The sequence below is a fragment of the Aquila chrysaetos genome, chromosome 18 (genome assembly GCF_900496995.4).
Source record: "Aquila chrysaetos chrysaetos chromosome 18, bAquChr1.4, whole genome shotgun sequence".
NCBI lineage: Eukaryota > Metazoa > Chordata > Aves > Accipitriformes > Accipitridae > Aquila > Aquila chrysaetos.
Genome location: NC_044021.1, coordinates 13564918 through 13592778, shown reverse-complemented (window position 1 = coordinate 13592778; position 27861 = coordinate 13564918). Strand labels below are relative to the sequence as shown.

The window sequence follows — 27861 nt, the reverse complement described above, 5'->3', positions numbered from 1 at the left end:
TGGCACTACAAGCTACAAAGATTGGCCAAAAATACAGGAAAATGAAGAAAGGGTACCCAAACTATGTAGACACTCTTTGTGGTATACTCTTGCTGCTGCAAGATCCTGTTTAGTAAGAGAGAGTGGAGTTTCAAAGGGGAGCAAAATGGCCAAAGAAGAGGTGCACTTGGGTTTGCTGTGCCAGATGGAAATAGTGAGAAGAAATAGTGAATTGCTGCAACCACAATGGTAGAAACAAGGTTTCACAGCATCACAATGCCTGGCTTGTTGACCACAAGTGGATTGACCTCTGACAAAAGGTCATAAAAAGTCTTTTGATAAAACCAGTCATTTTCCTCTGGCATACTGATGAGGTCACTTTGACCCTTTCTGAAGCCATCTTTCATCCCCATCTTGCTCAGCATGGATGTGAGGTTGTATCTTTCTGCCTGTTTGATTGTCATACTCCCATACCTTTACTCTGTAAATGGTCCACTCTGAGTGGACCATTTGGGCATTTCTTGAAGATCAGTTCTCTTTCAGTTACATCTAGTAAAAAGCAGCACAATTTACAATCAGTGCTAGACTAAGTCCAGTTACAGATTTTTTACTCTGCAGGAAATTCCATTCAGCTATGTCCCCCTGGAAGAAAATGAGACCAAGTGTCACATCTGTTGCAATAGAACTCTACAGGGTTGGACTATAAATAACATTTAAAAGGGATTTTCTTGTGCTTGTTACGGATGGCAAAATAAAACCTTTAAAAATATGGATGCATTTGCATTTCAGTTCTGAAGCAGGGGTTTTTTATGTGTCCTTGTCTTGAATACTAATGCTACACCAGCACTGTAAACTTTCTTGTCTTTATTATTGTGTGCTGTGTCTGCCATTTCTGCTTGTCATGAGGTCAGTCTACCATAGAGATGCCAGGGATTATTTTATGAAGCTGAGATTTGCACTGGTAGGAAAAAGCCCCATCTTTCATTGTAGGATAAACTGAAAGCATGTTAATCTACTGTGTTTTGACAGGCATGGCATCACTAAGTGACAAGCAGTCCTTGCTCACAACATGTTTGTATTGAGGCTTATCTTAGCAGTTTCCTGTAAATACTTCTTTAGTTTTCAAAGTCCTGGGACCTTTCAAAGAGGAGTTCATGGACCTGAAGTTGCAAATTTTGATGACACAGAACAAACCCAGGGCTTCTTGAAAGCATTTATTTGGAAATGCAGTCATGTAGCACCTATTACTTGGCTACCTTGGAGTATTTTAGAAAGGTGATTAAATAGCATTTTCCCCAGTACGGAAGAATAAAATGGAACCATCTTTCAAAAGCACCAAGCCACCCTTTGTGGCAGACGAGAGAAAGGACAGTACTTGGGAGAGCCCTTGCTGAGAGGAGCATTGGAACACCATGACCTGTTCATGGCATAGTTGCTGCTCTGCCCCAGATCTGTCTTCTCTTCCCTTCTCCCATCCAAGCCTGTTGCCTGCCAGCCTGTACCTCCAGGAGCCCCCAGACCTTCTGGAACAACAACAGCAAGCATGGTTAGCACATTGCACTGGAAATTAAAATTCCCAGGACTGCCTCCCTTGCTATATCCAAGTGTGGCATCCCAACCTAACAGGGGGAAATAATTGTAAAACCACGGTAACTAAAAGACTTGCAACTTTTTGTAACTTCCAGCACTGGCAGATGCACCTTCCAGATCTCAAAGGCCATTAGCAAATGTGAGGAGTGAAAGTAACTGCAGCAGGCATGGCCCACATCTGTTGACCTAATTTGTCATCTGTATAGATTTCCTGCTTGCTAGGGACACGGATTCGGGATGTTGTAGAGAGGCTACTGAGGCTCATCTGTCTTCCCCCTGCTGCTCTTCCATGTAGGCACAAATGATACTGCCAGGGGTGACCTCGGAAGTATGAAGCGTGACTACAGGGCTCTGGGGGAAGTGGTCAAGGGCATGGGGGCCCAGGTGGTGCTCCCTTCAATCCTGCTGGTGAGGTGGACGGGCCTGAGGAGGACTTGACAGATCCTGTGGGTTAACAATTCATTGCACTGCTGTTGTCGGCAGCAGGGATTCAGTTTGGCCTCTGGCCATGGGACCTCTCTGTGGGTCACCAGCTTCTTGGAAGAGAAGGGATCCACCTGACTGAACAGGGAAAAGTGTCTTTGTCAAGGGGCTGGCCAACCTGCTAAGCAGAGCTTTAAACTAGAAATGGACGGAGGAGTGATTGATTCCTCAACAAAAAAGGAGGGTTGTGAATGTGGTAGGCATGCCATGGTCCTGGGCTGATGAGAACAGGAGGGACATAGCAATCAACAAAACAGCTAAAGTGGAATCACTTCAAGCATAGGCATGTAAAGAATGAAGTGCCTGCAGAAGAGCCTTAAGGGAAAACCTCTCAACCCCGTACAGGGGAATTGGCACGCTTGGGTGCCTCTGACAAATGCCCCTATACTAATGCAGGCAGCACGGGCAACAAAGAGGAGCAGTTAAAAGTTTGTGTGTGGTTACAAAACTATTGCCTCATTGGGATCATGGAGACGTGGTGGGATAGGTCACACGACTGGAGTGCTGCAGTGGAGGGATACAGGCTTTTCAGGAAGGACAGGCTGGAAAGGCAAGGAGAAGGAGTTGCTCTTTGTGTGAGAGAGCAGCTGGAATGCACAGGGCTCTGCCTTGGCACAGGTTGGGAGCCAGTTGAGAGCTTATGGGTCAAGATTAGTGGCCAGGCCAACACAGGTGCTGTTGTAGTGGGTATCTACTATAGACTTCCTGATTAGGAAGTAGATGAGGTCTTCTTCAAAGAACTGAAAGAAGCCTGGTCCTTATGGGGAGACCACCCTGATTTCTGCTTGAAGAACAATACATTAGGGCTCAAGCAATCTAGGGGATTTCTAGATTACATTAATGACAACTTCCTCGCACAAGTGACTGAGGAGCCAACAAGCAATGATGCTCTGCTGGACCTGATACTGAGAGACAAGGAAGAACTGGTCATGGATGTGAAAGGCAGAAGCCAAGGCTGCAGTGACCATGAGATGGTGGAGCTCAGGATCCTAAGAGGAAGGAGCAGGGCAAAAAGCAGGACTACAGCCCTGGTTCTCAGAGATCTTCAGAGATCTGCTTGGAAGAATCCTGTGGGATATGGCCCTGGAGAGAAGAGGAGTCCAGGAGAGCTGATTGATATTCAAGAATCACCTCCTCCAAGCTCAACAATGGTCCATTCTGACAAGTAGGAAATCCAACAAATATGGCAGGAGGCCTGCATGGATAAGCAAGGAGTTCCTAACTGAAATCAGACATAAAAAGGAGGTGTGTAAGATGTGGAAGCAAGGGAGGTGACCCAGAAGGAGTATAGAGTTGCTGTCTGATCTTGCAGAGATAGGGTTAGGAAAGTCAAGGTCGACCTGGTATTGAATCTAGCAAGGAATGTGAAGAGCAGCAGCAAAAGAGTCTATAAGTACAAGACAAAAAGACTGGGGAAAACATGGGCCCGCTTCTGAATAGTGCAGGGGAAACACTGACAGAGGACATGGAAAAGGCCGAGGTACTCAATACCTTCTGTACCTCAGTCTTTACTGGTAAAATTGCCCTTCAGGAATGCCTGAGACTAGAGCAAAAAGTCAGGAAAGGGAAAGACTTACTCTTAGCAGAGGAAGACCAGGTTCAGGAGCATTTAAAGAAATAGAACATACATAAGTCCATGGGGCCTGATGACTTGTACCCACAAGTGCTGAGGGAGCTGGCTGATATCACTGCGAGGCTTCTCTCAAGTATCTTTGAAAGGCCATGGTGACTGGAAAAAGTTCCTGAAGACTGGAAGAGGGCAAATGTCACAACTGACTTCAAAAGATTCAGGGAACTACAGGCCCATGAGCCTGACCTCAGTCCCTGGGAAGGTGATGGAGAAAATCCTCATGGAAACCATTTCCAAACGCATGAAGGACAAGAAGTTGATCGAGAGTAGTTGGCATGGATTTATGAAGGGGAAATCATGCTTAGCCAACCTAAGCCTTCTAGAATGAGTTAACTAGCTTGATGGATGAGGGGAGAACAGTGGATGTTGCTTACCTTTACTTTAGTACAGCTTTTGACACTGTCTCCTATAACATCCTCATGGACAAGCTAACAAAGTATAAGTTAGATAAGTGAACCCAGCCAGGCCCAGAGGGTTGTGATCAGTGGCACAATGTCCAGCTGGAGTCAAGTCCCTAGTGGTGTACCCCAGGGGCCGATAGTGGGGCCAGTACTGTTTAACATCTTCATTAAAGACCAGGATGCTGGGACAGAGTATACCCTCAGCAAGTTTGCAAACAATAGAAAACTGGGAGGAGTGGCTGATACACTGGAGGGTTGTGCAGCCATTCAGAAGGACCCGGACACAGTGGAGAACTGGGAGGAGAGGAATCTTGTGAAGTTCAACAAGGGGAAACACAAAGTTCTGCATCTGGGGAGGAATAATGCTAGGCATCAGCACACACTGGGGACTGACTGGCTGGAAAGCAACTCTATGGAGAAGGACCCTGGGGTCCTGGCGGACAACAAGCTGACCATGAGGCAGCAGTGCACTGTCACAGCAAAGAAGACCAACAACATCGTGGGCTGCATGAGGGTCAGTGTTGTCAGCAGACTGATGGAGGTCCCTCTCTGCTCAGCCCTGATGAGACCGTGGCTGGAGTGCTGTGTCCAGTTCTGGGCTCTTCAGTATAAGGAAGATACAGTTTTCCATATCTTCCGCCTGAACAGGGCCACAAAGATAATTAAGGGAGCGGAGCATCTTTCGTATGAGGAGAGGCTGAGAGAGTTGGGACTTACAGCCTGGAGAAAAGAAAGCTCAGGGAGATCTTATCTATGTGCATAAATACCTTATGGGGTGTAACGAAGAAGAAGGAACCAGACTCTTCTCAGCAGTGCTCAGTGAAAGGACAAGAGGCAACAGGCACAGATTAGAAATGTGAAATTCAATCTGAACACAAGAAAATACTTGTTTACTGTCAGCATGGTCAAACACTGGCACAGCTTGCCTGGAGAGGTTGTGTAGTCTCCATTGGTGGAGACAGATATACAGAAGTCAACTGAACATGGTCCTGTGCAACCTGCACTAGCTGACCCTACTTGCGCAGGGAGTTGGACCAGATGATCTCAAGTGGTCACTTCTAGCCTGAACGATTCTGTGGTTCTGTAAGGGTTAGCCTGACCTGAGAGCCAGACACTTGCTACCATGAAAATAGAACACGGAGGCACAAATGAAGCAGCTTCCAGTGTTGCTTGCAGTAGCTGAGCTCTAAACAGTGTTTCCCCCTGGATGGGTTCCTTTGCTTCTCTTCCACCCTTTTCACCTCCATCCCAAGTATGTCTTATACTGGAAGGTGTGCTCTTTGGCATCATCTCCCAAGCAAAGCTGAGACTGGGAGTAACTTGGTACCAAAACCAGCCTGTTTGACCCTTTGCACCTCTCACCATCTGGCGGACACTGTGCCGTAGTTCCTCAGAGAGCCTCAGAGGTACTGCTTTGCAGAGCCCTGCAGCATGGTATGAGTGAGGGGATGCACAAAAATTAGCATGGGAAAACCTTTCATTTGGTTTGGCATGGAACTCTTCCCACCTCTTTGGGCAACTTTTGCTCTTACATGAAGTGACTCTTCAAACTGGGTATACACAAGTTAGGTGCTCCCAGTAATTACTTATCGTTGAATACACACAGCAGAGAGATAGGGTTAACATGCTACAAGGCTAAGAATTCACATGCTTACCACCCTGATGAGTCTTTGCTGGCCAGGCATCACTCAAGTGGAGGAGGGCTGGTCTTTGTTGCTCCCTAGAAGAGGCTCAGCCTCGATATTGCTAGTTGTTGTCTTCCAATTCTTCACTTTTTTTAAATTGAGATTTTATACCTCCTCATGCAAGTGTTTCTCCTCCTGAAGCCTTGCTATGCTAACTACTCCATCCTGACAATAACTTCACTGTTTGTGTTTTCACTTTTCTTTTTTGCATGGCCTTCACTTGTGTGCTTTTCCACACCTAAACAACAAACATCTTAGTAAAGCTGAGTCATTAGCACACAACTGGGCTGCACCAGTATAGGTCCTGGATGACAGACAGCTGAACCATGAGCTGAGGGTTACAGGCAAGGGAGGGCACTGATTTTAGAAACAGCACTTTGTACAGGGAAGAAGATGCAGGTACACTTTGTTGGGTAGAGATGTATTTCCAAATAGAGTATCTTTTGTGGAGATGGAGTGAGTTGTAATTATAGGTGGAATTTTGCTGAGAGTAAATGTTTTTACAGTACCTCCTTCCTGCATTCAAATCTTGTTGCCTTAGATAATACTCTCTGATATGTGGTTGCTAAGTACCGGGATGGTTACAAAACTTTATGCTATTCTTCATGGCCACAGGAAAGCACAACCGCTGCCCTCCCAAGCCAATGGAGGGAACTGATGTTGCCAGTGCAGCAATGCTTGTTCACTATTGTACATGGGCAAAAGGGATGCTTGGAAGCTGTTCTTCTGGGCTATAGGCTCTAGTCAGACTTTTTATTTCTAGTGTGTTGTGACAGGAAAACAAGCCTCTTGAGTAGGTCCCGGGGGGGGGGGGGGGTGATAGTGCAATAAGCAGTGGTCAAAAATTGGAAACTGAAATCTTAAAAAGAAAAGTTCAAATGCCTTGACTCAGTGAGCAAAAACTTGCTCATCACAGAGTTTAATTTGATTTGGTATGTTTAGTAAATGCCTTGGATAACATGCTGAATAACTGTTTTCAGGGCTGTTTGAAGCCTAGTGGAAATAAGACACTAATTGTGTCAGCTGTGTCAGCTTTGTCAGTCGGGTTGATTTGGAGTGGCAAGAATGGAAACTCCAGCCATGCACCTTACATGATGCTCTAAGAGAACCAGGTAAGTCAGTGTCTTGAATAACACAAACACAACTCCAAGTTCATTTATTGGATGAAATGCGGATCATAGTAAGATTATGAAGTAAAGCATCAGTCAATCTCACTGGTGTTTCTGTCAATACCATGATATCTTTGCTGAGATGCACTCATAAGTTACATAATTCATCATAAATCATTACATAAATCATACACTGATCAATGATCCAGGTAGCAAGGAAACTGTGCAGATATTAGCCAGGAAATAGGTATAATTAGGCTAAATTAAGCAGATTGGAATTCTGGAGGTTTTAGATTGCATATCAATAAGAGGTAGCAAGAAGCATGTTGCTCATAGTTTTCTTAGCATTTTTGCTGATTGGAACTCTCAGCAACCTTAACCTACAAAGTTTAGAAAAACGAGGGAAAAAAGCAAGGTGATTAGAAGTCAGCAATTAAATGTTAAAGGCTGGACCATTTTCCCTCGCCACCTCATTTTTTCATGAAGCTGCAAGGGCAGGAGAGAATGAATGTAATATGTGTATATACACACGGTGAGAAGACAGGGGAAGATAAGGGGCATTTTGAGATTACTCTTGGTTTGTATTAAATTTTGATAATTTCCAACAGTCTTTAAATTTGAAATAAACATAAGGAAACTGCATTGTAATGCAAATGCAGATTTCCCAGTGAGGAAAAGAGAGCCTATAGAATTCTACAGGGTTTTTTTTTTCTTTCAGGGATTTTTTTCCTTTCTTTCTGGGACATTCAAGAGGATGAACTGCATTTCCCTTGAAGTCAGCACTTGGCATGGGGCTAGATGATGGCCTGTGTGCAGAGGGCTTTTATGGCTCCACCTTACTCTCAAACAACAAAGCCAGAAGAGCAGGTTTGATGCAAGGGAGCAAAATTCTGCACTCTGTTTTCTGTGGAGGTCTGTCTCATTAGGACAATGGAAAGGAGCAGTAGAGGGATGATCTTTGAGGCACAGGGTGGTCTCTGGCTGCTGCCTTACTGGCGGGAGGTGGGGGTTGGGGGGAAAAAGGACATATATTTCAGTACATGTGGCTGCATGGCTTCAGGTTGAGCTTTTAACACTGCAGTTCACATTTTTCCATTGAACAGTGAACCTTGGGTGCTGTCTGGGAGCAAGTAATAACTCATTCTAGGGAGAGCAGAGCCTGCCAAAAAAGAGGATACTCTTGGATTTGTTGTGTCTGATGAAGAAGTAGAAAGGGTGGTCAACCTTAAATTTCAGAACATGGGGGAAAAATGAACTTGTTAGTCCTATAATTGCAGTAGCAGCAGCTGCCTCAGTGCCTTTCTCATCAACTGCAACAAAAGACTTGTGAATAACTCTGGAGATCACCAAACCACCATTCTCAGCCATTCCACTGAAATCAGCATTGCTGCTGAAGGCACTGTGCATTCCCATGCTGTCCAGCTTATCACCCATGTCATATTTCTCCTCCATTGTGAACTTAGGTAGGTACAGATCCACGGCAGTTTCGGTCATCTTCTTGGAATCAGTCCATTCAGACAGCTTCTCATATGTCAGCTCTCTTTCCAGCTATCATTTAAGAAAGAGAAGGAATTTGTTTGCAAGGAAAAAACAATTTATTAGCTATGAATTAATCAACTGTATGGCAATTTAATGAATTAAACGCTTTTAAAATGGCAAATTTAACATTTAGCTGAAAACATGAAATATAAATTGCTTTTACTGATGATCAGAGGCAGGGTGTACAACAAACATTTGAGACTTAATGCTGCAAAGTTTTGAGTACCACCCCTGCCAAATTCAATGCAAAAGAAAGATAAGGCACTCAACACCTGCAGCTGCCATCCCCTGAGGTAGTTCTTTCCTCTCTTTTAATTCAGTCTTGATGTGAAGGTAATTGCCAGGAGATTGTTGGCGGTGCAACTGACACGGTTTGGTCCAGTTCCATAGAAACAGGTGTTAAAATTGCACATATTCCCTTGGCAATTTTAAAACAAATTGCTTCCAGCAAGATCTTTCACTGCCACTCTGTGTCCTGGGCACTATGTCACCAGGGTTCAGCTCAGATTAAATGGAGAAGAGCAATGAATGATATTCTTGACATGATAGACGCCAAGAATTTAACAGTCTTGCAATTGTAGTAACTACAGTGCCAGATCTCATTATTGCAGCAAATGCAGTCTCACCAAAAGCCTAGTTTTTCAGACAGTGAACAAATAGGGGGGAGCGAGGGGGTGGGGAGCAAACAGAATGAGAACAAGATGGTGAATAAACTTCCAGGCCATGGAGAAGAGGTGTCTATTATCTCAGGAAGAGGCTGTGACTACTTGTGCAGTACTGTCCCTCCTGAATGTGCAATGAAGGGAGATTTAACCCTTACAGATCATGTAGTATTGGGTGTCAGTCATGGGGCTGTTGAAGACCTAAGCATCTGATTATGCACAGTGTTGCCTGTCTTCAGTTCTTACTAAACTAAGAGCACTCAGCGTGGAGGAACTTTCTTGGGATTAGATAAGTATTAAAGGAAATTAATTCAGCTAGTGGAGGAGATCAAACAGCATATCCTCCAAGGGGGAGATATGGTTGCCAGCCTGTCCTTTTTTTTTTTAATGACTGGGTGGTGATACAAAATAGATGTAGCATACTTTTTTACCTGTTCAAGACCCGTAGTGCTGTCTTTGATGTCATCGGGAAGGAGGATGAACATACTGAGTTCGTGGTTCACATACGGCAACTCAATAATTTTGAAATTCATTGTTTCCATGATAAGAACTGGAAATATATTTCTCATGTACATCATCTTCACAGGCTTGGTCTTGTTCTGTAAAGTATTTGTTTATAAGTAAGAAATCATTCCTTGAAAGGCAGGATGATGATGACTCAGTGCAGTGAAGGGAGAGGAAACTTTTGTAAGCAGCTTTTACAACAGTGATCTGTCATTCATTTTCCAAAGCTTTTCTTGACTGGACAATATTGCTTATCTTGGTGTTTGTCCCAGAGCATTTTGTTGGGGGCTGAACGCACTGATTTTTCTCTTCTCCCCAAAACATGCACAGCAGCCCCCAGAGGAGGGAGGAAGAGAGTTAGAAATGTCTGCAAGGAATGAGGGGATGGAGCAGGTATGGGACATGGCCTTACAACACTACAGCAGAGAAGCAGCTATGGTTTAAAAGGACAAGTGTTGTGCAGTTTTTCTGTGGTCTCTTCTCTCTGGCAATAAAAAGTGACTAGCTGATTGCTCTTTATGTCACAACCCTTAACAGAAGATAACACTAATGTCTGAGCAAAGGGGCTCATGAAGAGGGGAGTTCCTGGCAAGCAGTCACCTTTGCAGGAGCATGTAACCTCTCTGAACATCTACGTCCTTTCATTCAGGGAAGCAGCCGATGTACACGTGCTAATCAGAAGGCAGAAGCTACAGTTGGTGGAAATTGCACAGAGCTCTTGTCTTTTGATGTGAGTTCATTGACACCTCTTCTGGATACACGCCATTAACATTTCTTCTAGTTTCGCCCAACCATGCACCCCACTCAGGTACCCTGTTGCAGCTGTATTTGAGCAGGTATGTTTGCGCCCAGCTAGGCTGCACAGCACAGAGGTCCAGGTACCGTACTCACCCATGACATGGCATATAGTTCTTGTGCATGAAGCTTGGACTCTCAAAATCATGCTTGTAATATCTGCCCTTTCAGCACTGTTTTACAAAAAGGTCCTAAGTGACTCTAGTGCTTTTGGAAGCGGCAGCTGTTATCTAGAGCACATTAACATTTACACGAGCAGCATCTTAGTGTTGCAGTGAGCTGAGCACTGACACATTTTGCTGTAACCAGCTATTCACAGAGAGTCTAGTTACCACAGGGATACCTAAAAGACTTATGAAATGGAAAGATTTCAGCAGTAGCTGTTGTCACCAGGCTGTTTACGGTAAGAAGGGTACAGGAGGAGCTTACCTTGCTCAGTCGGAAGGGTTGCAGATCTGTATTTTCTGCCCGAAATTTCGTTTCCCATTCCGCCTTGAAGTAAATGGCATTTATCAGGACCAGTTTGGTGGCGCTTCCCACATCTTGTGAACCCAGCAAATTCTTGATTTTGCCTTTTGAAATCAGAAGAGTCAGGTGTCATTCCAGTGTAGCACAGTGAGGATGTTTTGATTGGTTTTTCTCTCAGTTCAACTCCTTAGTGAAGAAGCCCATGCCTCCATGCCCTACTCCCTAAATTACTCCCCTGATACAAATCAGTTCGTTTGTTTACAGTTTCCAAAGCTGTTTTCTGCCCGGTTCTCCTCCTGGCTGACAGGGATCGACTTCCCTGGGTGACTTCCCCCCAAAAAGTCACAGCTTCATGGCAAGCAGCTGGAAGCAGAAAGCCATCTACTGCCTCACCAGCTGGTTATGCGAGGTAAAAGGAGGCCAGCACCTCTGGCCAGTGCAGCACGGCACAGCTAGGTGGGCACCCCTCCCCGCCTTGGAGCACGCTGGGCAGCAGAGGTGTTTCTCCCCTCTGCCTGCTCTGCCGGTGGTGCGTGGGTGCAGCACCAGGGCAGCAGACGCGCTTGAGGAGCAGCTGATGCAGAGCACAGCAGAGTCAATGGGAGTCTCCCCAAGGAGCTCACTGAGGTCTGGGTCAGGTATTTGAAGCTGCTGAAGTGCTGCTTTTCCTCTGTCCTCCCACTGCATCTCTGCTCACTGTCCGTATCGGAAGGCATGACCTGGCTGCTGCAGTAGCACGTGGGGAAGCGAGGGCACCTGCCCAAAGGAAATGGCAGGCTGACAATAGGAGAGGAAAGACGTTGGGGTTGAGCTCAGCTTACCCTCAGTTTGTTTTTCAACCCAAGCGTTGATTTCCTTTCTGGATTGTTCTGGTGCTGTCTTAAAGTTAACCTTGTGTGGCTCTGCTTTGTAGTAGTTCTTACTGAGCTGTATGTATGTCTGAAAAAAAAAGAAAACAAAAACAACAAAAAAGGAAGTTTTATACCATACAGGATTTTTCAGTCCCAAAGGGAAGTTGTTAGCTCTTGGACTTCCTAATAGCTTCTTGGGCCGAGAGGACTGCAGCATCTTGCCTGTTGCTGTCTGTTGGACTGTGAGCTAACAGTTAAGAAATAACAAAAGAACAGAAAGTTCCCTTCTTTTGTTCCCACTTTTATTTGGAGAAGCGAGGAAGGCTGTGCACATTCCATGGATGTGCTTATTTGAATGTCTCATTTACAATTGTAGATTTCGGGTGTTCCAATAATAAAGCCATGTTGCATGAAAAGGAGTCCCTGCACTTCGGTCAAAGGGTAATGCATCCTTAAATACTGTGAGCAGACCGAATGGTATTCTCCAGTTATCACTGGAATCCAGGGCTCTTATTTGCAGTATTCAGGGTCAGCTTCAAACCTGTTCTACTGATGGCAAGTAATTAAAATGAGAAATATTTTTTGCCCCTTTTCTTACTCATCTCTGAGATTTAACTTACAAGGAGTAATGGGAAGGTTTTTTCCACATAAATGCGGTTGGCATTTTTCAGCGAGTAGGTGCTTCTGGGTTTGTTGATGGCAGTCGTGACCTCTTTGAAGCTAGCATGGATATTTTCAGCTTGCTTGTACTCAGGATCCTTGGAAAGAGAAACCATACATTCAGCAATTGCATTTTTGGATGAAGTTTTCAAAACATGCTATGATGTGATGTATGTTGGAGAAGGATTTGGTTTCCTCTCTCTTACTTTTTATTTTTCCAAGTTTACCACCACTGCGATTTGCAGGGCTCTGTTTATGACTGGATTAACTGATTTGCCATATAGCAAACCTTCCAGACTATCCCAGTGACTTGTCCTTCCATGCTACTCAGAGTCTGAGTGAGTGAAAGGAACTGAACTTGAACCTGCTGTGAAGTATGTTGGGGTTTGTACTTTAAAGAGGAGTGCAGACAAGGAATACTGGACTCCTAAAGCTGTATCTGGACATTTTGATGCTGGAGATTCTTTATCTTGGGATTTCAGTTCTAATAGATACCATTTTTCTTCTCTTTGGTCTCCCCCGAGAAGGTCTGGCCACAGAAGAAGAGCCTTCAGCTGCTGCCGCTTCAGTGAAATGAAGAACCTGCAAGCAGAGTTTCCACAGGTATGAAATAGGCATAAAGGAACTGGTGTGACTTAAAGCCAAATGGGGATCAAATGGTTGTCTTGGTTTGCTCCTTATGAGAACTCACTGTGCTATCTGCTGCTGCTTAGGTGACTAATGAAAGGGATGCTGAAGCTGTAGTATATGTAAACCCCATAGCGTAACAATGAGTAGCACTGTCCCCCTCCCAGAGCACCGACGCAGTGCTCCTGTCTGCACACCGCAAGGCTGAACCCCTTTCCACAGCTGTTGCTTTCAGCCATAGCAATGTGTTTGGCAAACCCAAACGGTTCTCCCCACGATAATGGTGCAAAGGCATCTGAACGGGCGTGCGGTGACACGGAGGAGAGCGCTGGGTAGTGCTGAGCACCACAGCTCCCTTTGAGCCAGCAATGTGCCCGTGTGGCATTAGGAAGTATTGGGTCAGGGGATGTGGAGATACTAAAGCCCTTCCTATTTTCCTGCTGGATTGTCAGGCAGTTGTTTAGGAAAGCATAAATCGAGATAGAAAGAGGCATCCTGGCCAGGGGAGAGAGGGAGGGTGCTGGGATCTGCAAGCCTCCTGCCAATTAGTTAGGAGCTACTGCCATCAGCTGTTTGCTTCTCAAAGGGAATATCTCATCTGTATCAGAATCATAGAATCACAGGATAAATTAGAAGGTGTAGAATAGTTTAGAAGAAGCCAGGTTCAGAGAACCTCTGTGCTCAGCGTGCGATACCCACAGAACACTTTCTCTTAGTGGAGAAGTGGGGAACCTGCTATGAAATGAATAAAATTTACCATTCACTTGTTACGTTCTGTGGTCTCCCATGGTTCCTTGTCATTGTGGTGGCAAGTTTTTCTAACACTAGATTTTGCAGCCAGTACAAGAGCCAGGTATTGTATGGGGTGTGTGCTTCGTAGAGCAACCTACCTCTGCCATCTCTCTTGCTGTATTGCCTTTTGCACCCAGGTACATCAGAGCCAGAGCAGATGATATGCTCCAAGGGGAAAAGAAAATGTTTTTGCCCTTGTTGGTCTCATTCAGCTTGTTGAAAAGATCAACTGTGAACTTGCCAACTGATGTTGAGACCAGTTCCATTGCTACAACCTGGAAAGAGGCAAGAGACAGAATTGTACTATTTGAATTATTAAAATTATTTATGCAGTGCATATTAGGGAGAAACGTTACATGTGCAATACAATGTATTGGCACCCACTAAAACTAATAGCCTGGTTGTATGTTTTATCTTCCACACAGATGTTGTTTGCCACCCGTTAGGAGCATCAATTTCTTTTAGGTTTTTTTTGTTAACCAGATAATATTTTCCTATAATTGTACATATGTCCTCTTTTATACAGCTGCAGTTTTCTTTGTGTTTCTTTCTGCCTTTGGTTTTCAAAAATATGCAGATTTGTAAGCTGCCTATTTTTCTTCCTTTTTGTCCTTAAGTAATGATTTATCAAAGTAATGCTCCCAGGGGAATTTAAATGCAGTTTTAGTACGTAAGTTCACAACATGCCCGAGTTTCCCACTACTTCATTTTGGATCTGTATAGAATTGAGAGCTGATACTGAGAAGAATTTAAGCATAATTCTTAGGCTCGTGTGCTTTTCCTGGCCAGCCACCTATTCTGAGTAGTATGAATAACAAAGCTATTATTTGCTTTTAGATTGAGGGAGTTTTATTCATTATGTGTACCTACCACCCCTTCTGTATGTTCCAGCAATTTTATTTTCCCCAGAAACTAGCAGATTCCTTGAGGTTATGAGAATTCCAGACTTGAAGATATCTGCCTCATGTTGTTTTCCAGTCAAGAGACCAGAAATGTTATTGTTGTTGTTGTTATTTATATCTATGGAATGGAGCAACAGAAACTGTGGGGCAATCTCTGAAGTCTACAGGTATTTATCAAGTGTTTCGTTGCCAAAATACTACAGTTCTTTTGACAGTCAGTGTGCTGTCAGTACCAAATCTGTACCACAGAGTGATTTTCTTTCCTTGGAGAACACAACCAAGAGAGCATCAGGATGGAGATTTCTCTGTTTTCCGCTAACGAATACTCCTCTGAGTCCCTGGCCTGATAACATGAAGTGCTGTGCCTTTGCCGAATGAAAATGGCCTTTTCTTCACCTGAAGTATGGGACTCCTTTATCAAACTGAAGATTTTAATTTATAAGACAGTTACTGCCCTAAGAAAACCATCCTTCTTGTGATCAATTCTGCCTGAAATTAGCAGTTTTCATTAGCCTCACAGATTTATTTTCTCTAAGGGTTGACATCTAGAAAAGCAAGAGGCAAGAATAATGCACTATAACACTGCTATATTATAATTTACCTATACAGTCATGCAAACTACAGATCACTTTTTAAAAGCTTCAGAAAAGTTACTTAAATTGGTTTAAATATTTACCTCTGATCCTGTGAGAGAGAAGACTTAGGCCTTGTCCTCAGTCAGATTCTGCGTTTGTGTGTTAAGCAACGAATAAATTTAGAAATATATTACTGCTTGCACCTCCCTTTCCTTCTCTCTTACATCCAGGTTGTTTCCGCCTACTCAAATCTCCTTTCTACCACATCCCCAAAAGATCTTATGTAATTTTGTCCTCTTTGTTGACCTTGTCACTTTTCAGTTTTAGACATTTCAAAAGGACAATGGAATTAAAATCTCAGCTCTGTTGTTACACCACAATAGTCTACTGACGGGACAGCAGAACAGTTTACCCATTCCAATGGTCTTCTGGTGTTGTGGAGACAACTGGTCTGTTGTTTAAAATAAATGACTGGTTAAAAGGTTACACAACTAGAATGCTTGGGTTTGGTTTCTGGATATAAGCAGATATTGTAGGCCTGATTCTTCTCTCCAGCTTTGTGCAGCTGTGACTCCTGGGTTTCAAATGTGGTACATTAACGTAAAACATCAAGCTTAGTGATTGAATTAGACACTGGGTGCCCAGCTTCAGGTTGAAGATCATTAGGAGCATAGAGAGAAGCAAAGCCATGAAGGACTATTCAGGGTAAGGAGCGGATACCCCACTGGTTGTGTTGGTGTAGAAATCTCATTGCAGCCACGGCTGGGAATCATTTGAGAGAAACACTGCAAAACACAGAGTTAGTGCACAGTACTTGCATGTACTGAAGGAGGGCAAGGACTGAAACAACCCCACTTGGAGGGCTCGAGTAAGGATGGAGTGAAAAAATACAATGGGGGCAAACATGGCACAGTAATTGTCACTCTGCAGTCCCAGAAGGCAGCCGAGCTGCTGTTGGGTCGTGGAAGAAGGAGAAAGTGGTGGCAACAACTGTAAGACCCTGGGGGACAGGGGAAGGGGAGTGGAGGAAGGGAAGGAAACTGTACTGTGTGCTAAGCATTTTGCTGCAAGGCTGATTACAGGAACAGAGTGGGTCAAGTCTTCTAAAAAGTGGCAGAAATCAATGTTGTGCAAGGCAATGAAGAAATGCCAGAAATTAAACAAGTATTGGGTTTAGTACGATGAGTAAATCCTCAACAAATCAGGGTAGGAGAAAGCTCAGCTGAATGGTTAGGTGGTGGGAAAGCCCAAGCCAGGAGACTCCAAGTCCCGAAGAAGTACGCTGAGAACTAGCTCCCTTTGCTAGTCAAGATGCAAGGATGCCAGGCAGGATGAGAAAGGGAGGTGGCAAGGCAGAATGGCTGTTGACAAGAGAGAGAAAATCACACATGTTAATTGAAAGGGACATCCAGAGGTCAACCTCCTGCTTGGAACAGGGCCATCAGTAGACAAGGTCAGCCACAGCCCTTCTGAGGACAGAGATTCCCCAACCTTTCTGGGCAAACCTTCTCCAGCGCTGTGCTGCTCACCCTGGGAAAAGGTTTTTCCCTAATGTGCAACACACCCTTCAAGCATCGTGGTCATTGCCACTTGGTAATGATCTGGCACTGCCAAGAGGACATTCACTCTGTTATCTTTGCAAGCACGTTTAAAATAGTTGAAGGAGAGAGAAAAGATGATTCACATTTCCATTGATTTTAAAGGCCTGTGAGTGAATTTGGGTGCATGTTGTCATGGTTTTGTTCCTCCTTGGCCTCCCAGGTGTGTCTTCCCTGTCTTTATTCCTGAGGCAGATCAGGAAGTGCTTAAGAGGCTTGGCCATGGGGACGTGAAGCCCTTGCATTAGGCGAAGCAGGGCATGGCAGAATTGCACCTGAACACAAAGGGATCCTGTGTCGTGTTTCACAGCGGAGACAGACAGAAGGCAGTGCTGTTGAGGTCATATGGGGATAGAATAAAGCACTTGTGTATTGGGTTTGTGTGGCAAGGTTTTGATAGTGGAGGGGCTTACAGGGGTGGCTTCTGTGAGAAGCTGCTGGAAGCTTCCCCTGTGTCTGACAGAGCCAATACCAGCCGGCTCTAAGACGGACCTGCCACTGGCCAAGGCCGAGCCCATCAGCGATGGTGGTAGCGCCTCTGGGATAACATATTTAAGAAGGAAAAAAAGTTGCAGGACACACAGAAATGGCAGCTGGAGAGAGGAGTGAGAACATGTGAGAGAAACAACCCTGCAGACCCCCAGGTCAGTGCAGAAGGAGGGGAGGAGGTGCTCCAGGCACCGGAGCAGAGATTCCCCTGCAGCCCGTGGGGAAGACCATGGTAAGGCAGGCTGTCCCCCTGCAGCCCATGGAGCTCCACGGTGGAGCAGATCTCCACCTGCAGCCTGGGGAGGAACCCATGCCAGAGCAGGGGGATGCCCGAAGGAGGCTGTGACCCCGTGGGAAGGCCACACTGGAGCAGGCTCCTGGCAGGACCTGTGGATCTGTGGAGAGAGGAGCCCACGCTGGAGCAGGTTTTCTGGCAGGACTTGTGACCCCGTGGGGGACCCACGCTGGAGCAGTGTGCTCCTGAAGGACTGCAGCCCGTGGAAGGGACCCAGGCTGGAGAAGTTAGTGAAGAACTGCAGCCCGTGGGAAGGACCCACATTGGAGAAGTTTGTGGACAACTGTCTCCTGTGGGAGGGACCCCATGCTGGAGCAGGGGAAGAGTGGGTTCAGTCCTGCCCCCGAAGAGGATGAAGCGGCAGAGACAACGTGTGATGAACTGACCATAACCCCCATTCCCCATCCCCCTGCGCCACTGGGGGGGTAGGTAGAGAATCTGGGAGTGAAGTTGTGCCCAGGAAGAAGGGAGGGCTGGAGGGAAGGTGTTTTGAGATTTGGTTTTATTTCTCATTACCCTACTCTGGTTGATTGGTAATAAATTGAGTTAATTTTCCCCAAGTTAAGTCTATTTTGCCCATGACGGTACTTGGTGAGTGATCTCTCCTGTCCTTATCTCGACCCATGAGCCCTTTGTTATATTTTCTCTCCCCTGTCCAGCTGAGGGGGGAGAGTGATAGAACGGCTTTGGTGGGCACCTGGCATCCAGCCAGGGTCAACCCACCACAACTTGCTTCACAACACTTTTCCTATGCTCCTTCCCATTTGGGAAGCAGAACCAGAAGGGAGCCTGGAAGCAGCTGGCCACATGGAAGAAAACAGAAAGGACTCAGAGACAGTCATCAGTCTCCTCTCTGTCTGGAAAAGGGAGTCCTGCCATCCCAAGAAGAGATGTTTCTAGTAAGATGCTGTTTCGTGTGCAGGTCCTGTAAAAGACCCACTCCTTTGCTCTCTGTTGTGAATTCAGAGAGTTAGGAGCATCCCCTGCAAACATGCATGACTGATTAGGACACTCTCCTCCATGGGAGAAAAGAGCTGTGACAGGAATAAATGTGTACTGGGAGATTTGCATGCAATCTTCCAGAAAACACTTAGGGAGTTAGTATTACAGGCTTGATTCTCCAATTTGATCTTGTCTCAAACCAGTGAAATAAGTGGCAAAGCAAAATGAGGGTAAAGTAGTGCACTGCTGGGCTGGCAGCAGTGCTGAATGCATGAAAGGTTACGAAAGAGAAGGTTTCAAGGCACATGTGTTTTATTTTCCTCCAATTCTATAGTGTTGTTCAATGCTTTCCAATTGCTGTGGGACAGAAATTAGGAAGTATGTGTGTTAGCCCCTTTGCATGCAAGAAAGAAGCACCAGTATTGGGAACACAGAGGATTTTGCACGTTTATTTCATTACCAGCTGTGCCAGGCTGCAAAGTTGGTATAAAACTGACAAGAATATGGGTGAGGTAGCAATCCTGGGATGACCAGCTCAGTGAGCTGAAACCAATGGAGATACAGCAGCATTCTGCAGGAAGCAGTTTTTCCTGTTTCTTTTCTTCTTATGTACCAAAGCAACTACCAAACCTACTGTTTTAGATCAACTTAGTCTGTTCTGCATCGTGGCAGTTCTGGTTCAGAAAGCACTGAAAAGATGCATCAATGTTGTACTGTGCACAGTCTGGTGCTTATAGTGTAGTGCTGCCATTTTGGGGTTCTTTGGCCAGGAAAATGACCCAGAGGTGTGAATTTGAGGTTATTTTTAATATGCCCTCTCTTCTAACATTGAGAGATTTATCAATAGTACAGGAAAATTAAGAAGTGCACAGACTATTGAGATGCTCTTCCTGGTACATATTTTGTTCATTATTGTTGTTGCAAGAGCCTGTTTAGCAATGGTTGAGTTTCTAGGGGGAAGAGAACCTTCCCAAGAAGAGGATACTCTTGGTCTTGTTGTGCCTGATAAAGAAGAGGAAAGGGTGATCTGCCACAAAAATAACAGTAGCACCAAGACTTCGTGATGTCAGTGCTGCTGAACTGGCAGCTGCTGCCTCTGTGCCTTCTTCATTGACTTCCAGATAACATTTGTGAAAAACTTGTGACAAAAACAGATCACCATTCTCTGACATTCCTGTGAAATCAGCTTGACCTTCAGTGAAGGCATCTTGTATCCCCATCGTGCTCAAAGTAGATTTGAGGTCGTATTTCTCTTCTAACGTGAACCTGGGCAGATAAACCTCCATTTTCATTTTCTCCATTAGTTCTGGGCTGGTCCATGCAGACAGGTTTTCAAAAGTCAATTCTCTTTCTAACTGCAGTTAGTAAAAAGAGAATCAGAAAATTACAGCATTCAAAAACCTGTGCCCTAAGGGCTATTCTCTTTTCTTAAATGAAGAACTTTTCAAGCTGTTGTAAGAATACAAGAAAAACAGTAGTGAAAGACCAATTTGGAGATCTTTTTGACTAAAGGAGTGTGTTGCTCTATGGTAGGTCAATGCAGTATTTGAACTGTTCTCAGTAATTGTCAGGGAATATAGCTGGGTTAAATAGTTGTAGAACAAAAACATCAGTGTCAAGTAACAATAGTCTGGTTGATTCGCTGTTCATATTTCTGTCCTCCCTACATTTTAGAATTTACTGAAAAGAGCTTTTTTTCTACAGAACACCCACTAACGTAAATGAGAATTTAATAAAAGTTTATTATCCAAAGGCAGGATCGGTCTTTTTACAGAAGGTGGCAGTATCCATATGTATTAGCTCTGCACATCCTGGAAAGTAATGGAGGCTGCCCAATTTGTGGTTTGGGTTTTTTTGGAATGAAATTGTATCTGTCTGAATCGGTACAGACAGTGGATCTCAACAGGGCAGGCTATCTGTCCTCATTTTTGTTCAGCTGGAAGAAGAGCCAGTCTTGTAGGGTTTGGGTTACCTGTTTCCAGGACTAATCAACATTAGGAACCACAGAAGTGCCAGCTGCCAAAAGTAAGAAATCTATTCTGAGCTCCAAAAGCTTCAAGTTCACAGTGCTAGACCAAGTTGGGGATTTGCTTTTCCCTAAGCCTGACCAGTACCCTCCTTCCTAGAAACATGACTGCCGCCTGGTCTTTTACCTTGCACATGCATAAAGTAAGTAAATAATGACACTCTTGTTTTTTCAGACGATTTGTGTTCTCAGTTGCTTTACCTTTTGTAGGCCAGTGATGTCACTTGGTAGCAGGATAAACATGCTGAGATCATTATTGACGTATGGAAGCTCAAGAACATCAGTCTGGACTGATTCTACGTAGGTCCAGTTAAATTTATCACTCAGGTACATCATGGGCACTGGTTTAGTTGTATGCTGCAACAAATCAAATTAAATGTTTGCCATTTGTACTCTGAACAGTAATGAGTTAAAGTAGCACAGTGGAAGTTTATTGTATTTCCTGAACAAGCCGCCCCATGTGTCTGAGACATCCTTATGGCTTGAAGCGGCATGACACAGGATCTGCAGAGGACCCCTGGTCTTCTGGAAAGGCACTTGGAGGCTAGGCAGGCTATCCAAGGTGTCTCAGATGACACCCATTATAGGAAGCTGTATTCCACTCTGATTTGTCATATGGTTAACAATGAAAATGTAAAGAACTAATCCATACAGTTTTGTTCACCTCCTTGTTTTCTCTGCCTTCAGAGAATGGAAGCTTGTTTCAAGTCAGCTTCTGACAATTTGACTTATGGCTCAGGTGCTAGTATGTGTGTGCAGTATTTGTGCTGAAGATGTGGTGAAGCAAATATACTGTATGCTTTAAATCAAATAATTTTCATGCAGCATGGATTTAAAGATTGACAGGAATTTCTCTCCCCCATCTTTTTCAGTTTTTTCCACCTGCAGTGTAGGATATAAGGCAGTATACTCCCATACCGTGTTTATTCTGAAAGGCCTTTGCCTGGTAGCTTCAGCTTCGAACTTTGTTGCCCACTTTCCTTTGAAGTAGAGCGCATTTATCAGGACTAGCCTGGTGAATGAATCTACGGATCCAGGAGGCAGCAGATTTTGGATTTTACCTAGAGAAAACAGAAGGACATTTACACATTTGTGCAGTTTTACTGTTTTGGTGTAAGTGTTGGCACCGTTTCTGTGGATGTAAGCCAGGGAAATTGTAAATGCTGATACAGCATGCGTCTAGCTTGAGATTATTCGCAAATAGGTGGTTACTGGGGTAATCTTGATTTACAAAGAAAAGTAAGCCACATCCCTCCCATGTTCAGATGGAGGACACTAATTTTAATAAGGGCTTGTCAGTAGATGACTGCTTTAGGAAAACTGATCTGATTTACCTTTCTGAGGTGAATTGTTTACCTGCCTTGGGCCCCTTGGGTACAGAGACTTTGTTCAATGCCGAAATGACTTCTTTTTGAATTGGGAGAGGGGAGGCTGGAGCTTACCTTCAGTCTGGTGTTCGACCTTGGAATTGATCTCTTTTCTGATTTCATCTGCTGCTCCCACAAAGTCAACTGATTGTGGCTCTGCATTGTAATATTTCTTGGCTAATTGTAAGTATTCCTGCAGTGCAAGAGAGACACCTGTCTTATGTTTGTTGCCTGCTGCCAATATGAATGGTAATAAATAACTACAGCCAAACAGGGAGAAAACATGATAAAAATTACATAGACTACAAGCACAGCATTTTGTCAAAGGAACAAAGTATTTTTTAGTGGAAATACTCAATTTAAATGTTCTCACCTAACTACATCTGCAAATCACTCTGAAATTAGATACACATCCCATAAAACTAAAATTTTAGTGTCCAAAGTCTCAGGAAAAGTCTCATAGAAAACATTTATGTGAAGGATAACAACATTATTTGCAGATATAATGAAAATATTTTAAAGTATATGGTTTATGGTATGTTGTCGTAGATAGATCATAAAGGTTAAATGGCACTGCATAATCTGAATAAGTTGTCTACCTACCTTACTGAAAGGCAATGATTTTTCTCCATATAACTGGTTGACACTTTTAAGCAGGTAATTTTTAGTGGGTTGGTTGATTTCAAAGTTGAGTGCTTTAAACCCACTATGGATATTATCCGATTTGCCAATTTCTGTCTTGGAGAAAAGGAAAAAAAGACATTATTCATTTATTGTGTAAAATAGTTCAAAATTTCCAATTTTTTCCTTCATGCAGATCCAAGTATTTCTATTCAGGTGATCTGCTACCTCTATTGCAACACAAGAGGTGTTCTAAACTGGACAGTTATTAAAAGAATCAGTTGAAAGTATTAGAAGTTGCAGATGTGGTATAGACACTGTGTCTCAGAATGCAAGCGTTAAGAGCCTGAACTATGTAAAACATTTAAGGGTTTGTAAGTGCAGGTTGTGAAACTAAGTATATCCGCCGAATGAGAGAGACTGTAATTGTTAAACAATGCATGAAGATTTGGCTGTGTGACTCCTGTAATTTATGAAAGTCAAGTGTGTTACATGGAAAGTTTGTCCCTAAATTTCTTAATCTGCTTTTAATGTTAATATTTTGTGATTTATTTGTGTGTGTGTGTGTTGCAGTAATTGCAGTAAATTCTTTATATTGAGGTAACAGGATTAAATGAATGTGGGCTCAAACTCTCAAATGAGCTCAAGGAAGTTAAGCTGTGAATTAGTAAACTAAAAATCTGGACCTGTGCTGTATTCATCTTGTCATTACATCAGAGGCATGAACAGACACTTATATTTCTGAACCATTAAAACGGTCCCTTTGCCCTACCCACAGTGCTCTGTAATTCTCACAGTTTGGACAAGCATTACTCATGAGGAACAATCCCTCTCCTGTTCATGCAGCGCAAATGGGTTGTTGACATAGCCCCTAAAATAAATCTTCCCACCATGGGATTTGGCTGTGGGATGTAGATCCAAGTTCCCATTCATCAGAACTCATGGCCGCTGGGGCTTTGTGGGCTGACTGCGGGGAAATGGCTCACTCCCACAAAGAATAAGGATGACAGGAAAGAGCGGGGAGAAGAGTTTGACACCACCATGGTTGAATTGTCAATGAGGAAAAACAGTCTTTACTGACCCAGAGGGATTACATTTGCTTTTCCGTACTTTTCTGCTATGTTAAATTACCTATACTTTGGTACAAGATGCCTGCCAGTACGTCAAAGAAATATCTCAGGAATATAATGATTCCCATTTCTCTAAGACCTATTGCAACCAGCTGGTCTACCTTGGGAAATTCCAACATGTCAATTAGTTTTGTTACCTATTCAACTGAAATGGAGACTAATTTCTGAAACATGTCAAGCATAGGTAGCCTGGAAAAGTTAATGTTCTGGTTTTTGTTTTCTTGATGCTGCAATCATCAAATGTGTGGAAGGGCAGCTCTGTTCTTGTCATTAGCTCTCTGAGGTAAGAACCATGCCTGTTCAAAGAACATGTTTTTGCTAAATAGCTAGCTATTGAACAGTAATAAGTTGAGAAAGAAATCTCTTCTCAAAGCTGAAGGAGAAAGACCAAGAGATCTATTGAGAGAGCATGGTAACATTAAATTTTAAATTTTGCAAATTTGAGGTTAGTTTTCGCAATTCTGCCTAAAAAGGGGAAGCATGTAATAAGTATTGCATTAGGTGAAGGTATCACAGGATGATGTACCAATTAATTGTGTACACTACCTCTGAGGAAAGCAAACATAAGCAAATGCAAATGTGGAAGGAAAATACAAGCAAGAGAAGATGTGACCCTGCCCATAGCTTGATCCCTAGACTTGGTGAGATACCTTCTGGAACCAAGCACATTGATTTGATAGACGCTCTTCTGTTCTGGAGTAGACTTGCATTTTTATGGTTGTGGTGACGTTTCTGGCTCCCTCAGCTTTATTAAAGTGAAGTACCTATAGTGGAAAAAACAATGGTAAATGCAATGATAGAAAATTTGCTGTTTCAGTAAAATCTTTCAGTGATGTCATGGGACTGGTGACGAAGAGAGTCAAACTCAGATTTTGTGCGTCTATTCCTGACTGAATATGAAATCTTTGGTTAGGTCTTGAGGCCCATCTGTACAAAATGGCTTGCGCACACGAAGCTGAGGGCTGCGGGGCAAAACTCTCGCGTACCTGGCCTTTCTAGAGGAATCTTCCTGCTTTGAGTTATGCCCTGGGCTGACCAGTTAATACCTAGGAAGAGCCAATTATCTCCAGGTGGAGGCTACCAAAGCAGAAGTCTAAACAGAGCACTGCTCTGTGTCAGAAAGCATGAAAATGGTGCGGGCAGTTCCATGCCTTAAATCCCTTGCTCTGGGCACGTGCACCTTACCCAGGCTACAGAGGGGTGCGTCCAACCTTGGAACATTTTTCAGAAGAGCTATGCCTTTTTTTGTTTTCCCTTCTTCCTAACAGAAGATCACTCCTTTCTTTGTTAGCCTACTGGCCCTCTTTTGTCCCGTAAATGAGGAATTAGGTCACTGCCTTAGAAGGTGGGACGACTTCTGCCTTAGCAGATGCAGACTCAAAAGCCTGACCTCCTGCGACAAGAGCTAGGTAGCTGTGCATTGGGGCTGTTCTCAGTGCCGCCTGCTGAAGCTATGAACTTTGCACGAATACAACTTACAGATTTCAGTAAGTGATTCTGCCTGTAAAATACATGCCCCAAAGAGAGGGTTGTAGTCTCACCATGTTTCTTCTCTGATCTTGTGGATGTGGATTTATGTTTAGCAAAGTGCAAAGCTTATAATAACTATAGAGGAGAGTCTTTTTGTGGGGTGTCATTTCCAAAGAGATGAAACGTGAGATGGGAATTGTCCGTGGCACAGTAGAAGGAGAATCCAGGTCTCCCACTCCCTGGTGAGTGCTCAACTTACTGAGCTTTGTGATAAAGATCCCTTATTTCTGCTGCTGCGATTTAAAAGGAGACAATGTCACCAGTGCCACTTCTCTCGTTTGTTGGGGGCCTGTTTCCAGAGGCTAGGGTAGACTATTTCTCTGACCTGCACACGTGGAGAACTGGTCTATTCACTGCAGTGCCCATCAGAGTGAAACAGGACCTGCCATATCTGTGTGTAGATTTTTGATGAGAGTAATTTTCCTACTTATGGCTTTCCTCTGTTCCATCACAGTAAATCTCTTGCATAGAGGGTGTTATTCCAAGAGATCAGCCCTTTCAGACAGCTATCTTCTGAAGCCCAGACTCACCTTTTCCATCTGATCTGCAGTGTTACCTCTGGCTCCCAAATAAACAGTAGCCAGGGCAGATGAAATACTCAAAGGGGAGAACAAAATATTCTTGTCACCATCTTCCTGACACTCATGTTTGAAAAAGTCAAGAGCAAAGCTTGTGTTTGCTTTATTCAAAGCTTCCATTGTTCTGAACCTGCACAGAAAGGGAGAAAAGATGCTATTAGCGAACTACTAATTATGACTGCTCTGTGTCTGCAAGTTTGTCTTCAGTTTTGAAGTTTCTTTTGTGATTTAAAGGCTTTCTAAAAGTATTTATCTATATGAAGAACAAGGAGGATTAACTATTAAAAAATCATAAAAGGTTTAGCATGTCCTGTTTCACTGATGACACTAGCTATCATTTAGGTTAGGCAAAAAGCAGCCTCCAACCCTGCTTTGTATTAGTTCACCAGGACATTTATTTCACTGTCCTTTACAGCATCTTGGAGTGACAGTGGATAATGTTACTCACCAGTGCCTGGGCTAGAGGATACTGAGAGACTGCCTCTTATGACAACTTTTATACTTCAATTTGTGCAAGAGCCTTTTGATGTTCATAACTGTAGTGAACAAATACTCTGGTAACAGTAAAAGTCAAACTATTCCTTTAGGAGAGGGCAAAATACTCCTTCAATGCTTGGGCAAGCACTGCCCCAACTATTGCATGCTAAGCATCCTGTATTTCCTTTTTGACTTTCAAAAATGTCCTGAAACTTTGCCTTACAGCACTAGCCCAGATCCTAGCTTCCCAGTTCTCCTGCAGGACAAGGTGTCCATATTCAGTAGACCACAAATGCTGCTATATGTCATTTGCCTTGCAGGTTTAGCTGAAAGCTCTAGGCAGGGACTAAGAGCTATTCTGGTTGGTATAGGATGGCCTTAGAATAAAGACAGTTTGTGTCCTTAGTAGCTTGCAAACCAGGAGCTGACCTGATGTTCATAAGAACTAAAGAGCACAAGAACAAATAAGCTGACTTAAGCAAACACAGTGGTTCTTACTCTGCTATGATATATATGCTACCCATGAGCCCTAGAAATTACAGAACTCTGTACAATAAATTACTCTTCCTGTATATTTTTAAGACTTCCACCTTCTAGACCATGCCTGTGCCATCTTAGTAAATTACTTTCCCAAGCATTTGTTGTTTCCCATTCAGATCCCTGCTTCCTTTTTTCTATGCATTTGTCAACAAAGCAATATCATCCAAGAGTATATGAAATAAATAATCTCTAGAAATCATTACAGTACCTTGTTTTGTGCCGGGAGGAACACTGCTGCTCTGGGTGTCTCCAAGGTTTCTGCAGTTGACATAAAGGGTAGGGTGAATTTATAGCGCGTCTGGCTAGTTCTGCAAAGGTTCTTATGACTCATGACTGTGCAATTTATTATGCTCTGAAGGCCACATCCCTGTGGAAGAACTGAATCATCTCAGAGTAGGATGTGAAGTGATGGTAAGAATAATACCATACAAGAACCTTAAAAAACTGACTGCAGAAGTATTTCTATAAACACTTGTGGCAACAGGCTAGTAACAACTTGAACCTGCACTGCTTTAAACAATCTTTCTTTTGCGGTTTGGAGGGTTTAAAAAAAGAGGCAGTTGCTGACCTACTTTTATGATTTGTCTAATAGCAATTATTTCTGAGGAACAGACAGACAGAGAAAAGACAGTGACTTCTTATGTGTGAGTTTTTCTATTGTCCGCTTCCTACTGAGAAAGTATTTGTCACTCCTGGTGGGTTTCTGTTTTAGAAAAATGGATTCTAAGACTGTACAACCAGGCAAATGTTGTCACTGTGAGATAGTTAAGATTGAGGAACAGACACCAGACCCTTGCTGTTATTATCAGTGGCAACATCACTAGAACCTGGTGTGGGTCATGGATTAGATTTCATTTTTCTTCTGCTTCTGTTTCCCCACCCTAATCTGAAGGCTGCTGTTTGATCAATGTAGCACCTCAGAGATCTATTCCTTATTTTCCATTCCAGAAATGGATATCCTGTCAAATCCTCTTTGTCTTCTTGCCTTGGCTACTCAAATACTTCCTTCCCTGATT

At 43.6% G+C, this 27861-nt stretch overlaps 2 protein-coding genes across 3 annotated transcripts; both read right to left on the bottom strand.

The window, feature by feature from the left end:
• Positions 1-6893: 6893 nt before the first annotated feature.
• LOC115353065 (heterochromatin-associated protein MENT-like) lies at positions 6894-15523 on the bottom strand. Of its 2 annotated transcripts, none has more exons than XM_030042028.2 (8): positions 15354-15523; positions 13874-14050; positions 12852-12938; positions 12317-12454; positions 11667-11784; positions 10807-10949; positions 9510-9677; positions 6894-8425 (listed from the first exon to the last, which is right to left on the bottom strand). In XM_030042028.2, exons 2-8 carry the CDS (start codon positions 14039-14041, stop codon positions 8021-8023), a joined length of 1227 nt encoding a protein of 408 aa, XP_029897888.1. In that variant the 5' UTR covers positions 14042-14050; positions 15354-15523; the 3' UTR covers positions 6894-8020. The 2 variants fall into 2 exon arrangements, with proteins under 2 accessions (XP_029897888.1, XP_040974297.1); XM_041118363.1 differs by having other exon boundaries at positions 13874-14078; positions 15354-15414.
• Positions 15524-19011: 3488 nt separating this feature from the next.
• Positions 19012-27160, bottom strand: LOC115353064 (serpin B10-like). The gene is made up of 8 exons (XM_030042027.1): positions 27054-27160; positions 25781-25958; positions 24371-24484; positions 22573-22707; positions 22045-22162; positions 21521-21663; positions 20804-20959; positions 19012-19931 (listed from the first exon to the last, which is right to left on the bottom strand). Exons 2-8 carry the CDS (start codon positions 25946-25948, stop codon positions 19527-19529), a joined length of 1239 nt encoding a protein of 412 aa, XP_029897887.1. The 5' UTR covers positions 25949-25958; positions 27054-27160; the 3' UTR covers positions 19012-19526.
• Between the last annotated feature and the right edge of the window lie 701 nt (positions 27161-27861).

Coding starts and splice junctions, on each gene's coding strand:
- LOC115353065 (XM_030042028.2), bottom strand. CDS start 14,041: ATGGAACTGGTCTCAACATCAGTTGGCAAGTTCACAGTTGATCTTTTC. Junction 11,785..12,316: donor AAACCTTCCCATTACTCCTT/GTAAGTTAAATC, acceptor TTTTTTTTTCAG/ACATACATACAGCTCAGTAA. Junction 9,678..10,806: donor AACCCTTCCGACTGAGCAAG/GTAAGCTCCTCC, acceptor AATACTTTACAG/AACAAGACCAAGCCTGTGAA.
- LOC115353064 (XM_030042027.1), bottom strand. CDS start 25,948: ATGGAAGCTTTGAATAAAGCAAACACAAGCTTTGCTCTTGACTTTTTC. Junction 22,163..22,572: donor AATCATTGCCTTTCAGTAAG/GTAGGTAGACAA, acceptor CTTGCACTGCAG/GAATACTTACAATTAGCCAA. Junction 19,932..20,803: donor ACATCACTGGCCTACAAAAG/GTAAAGCAACTG, acceptor TACTAACTGCAG/TTAGAAAGAGAATTGACTTT.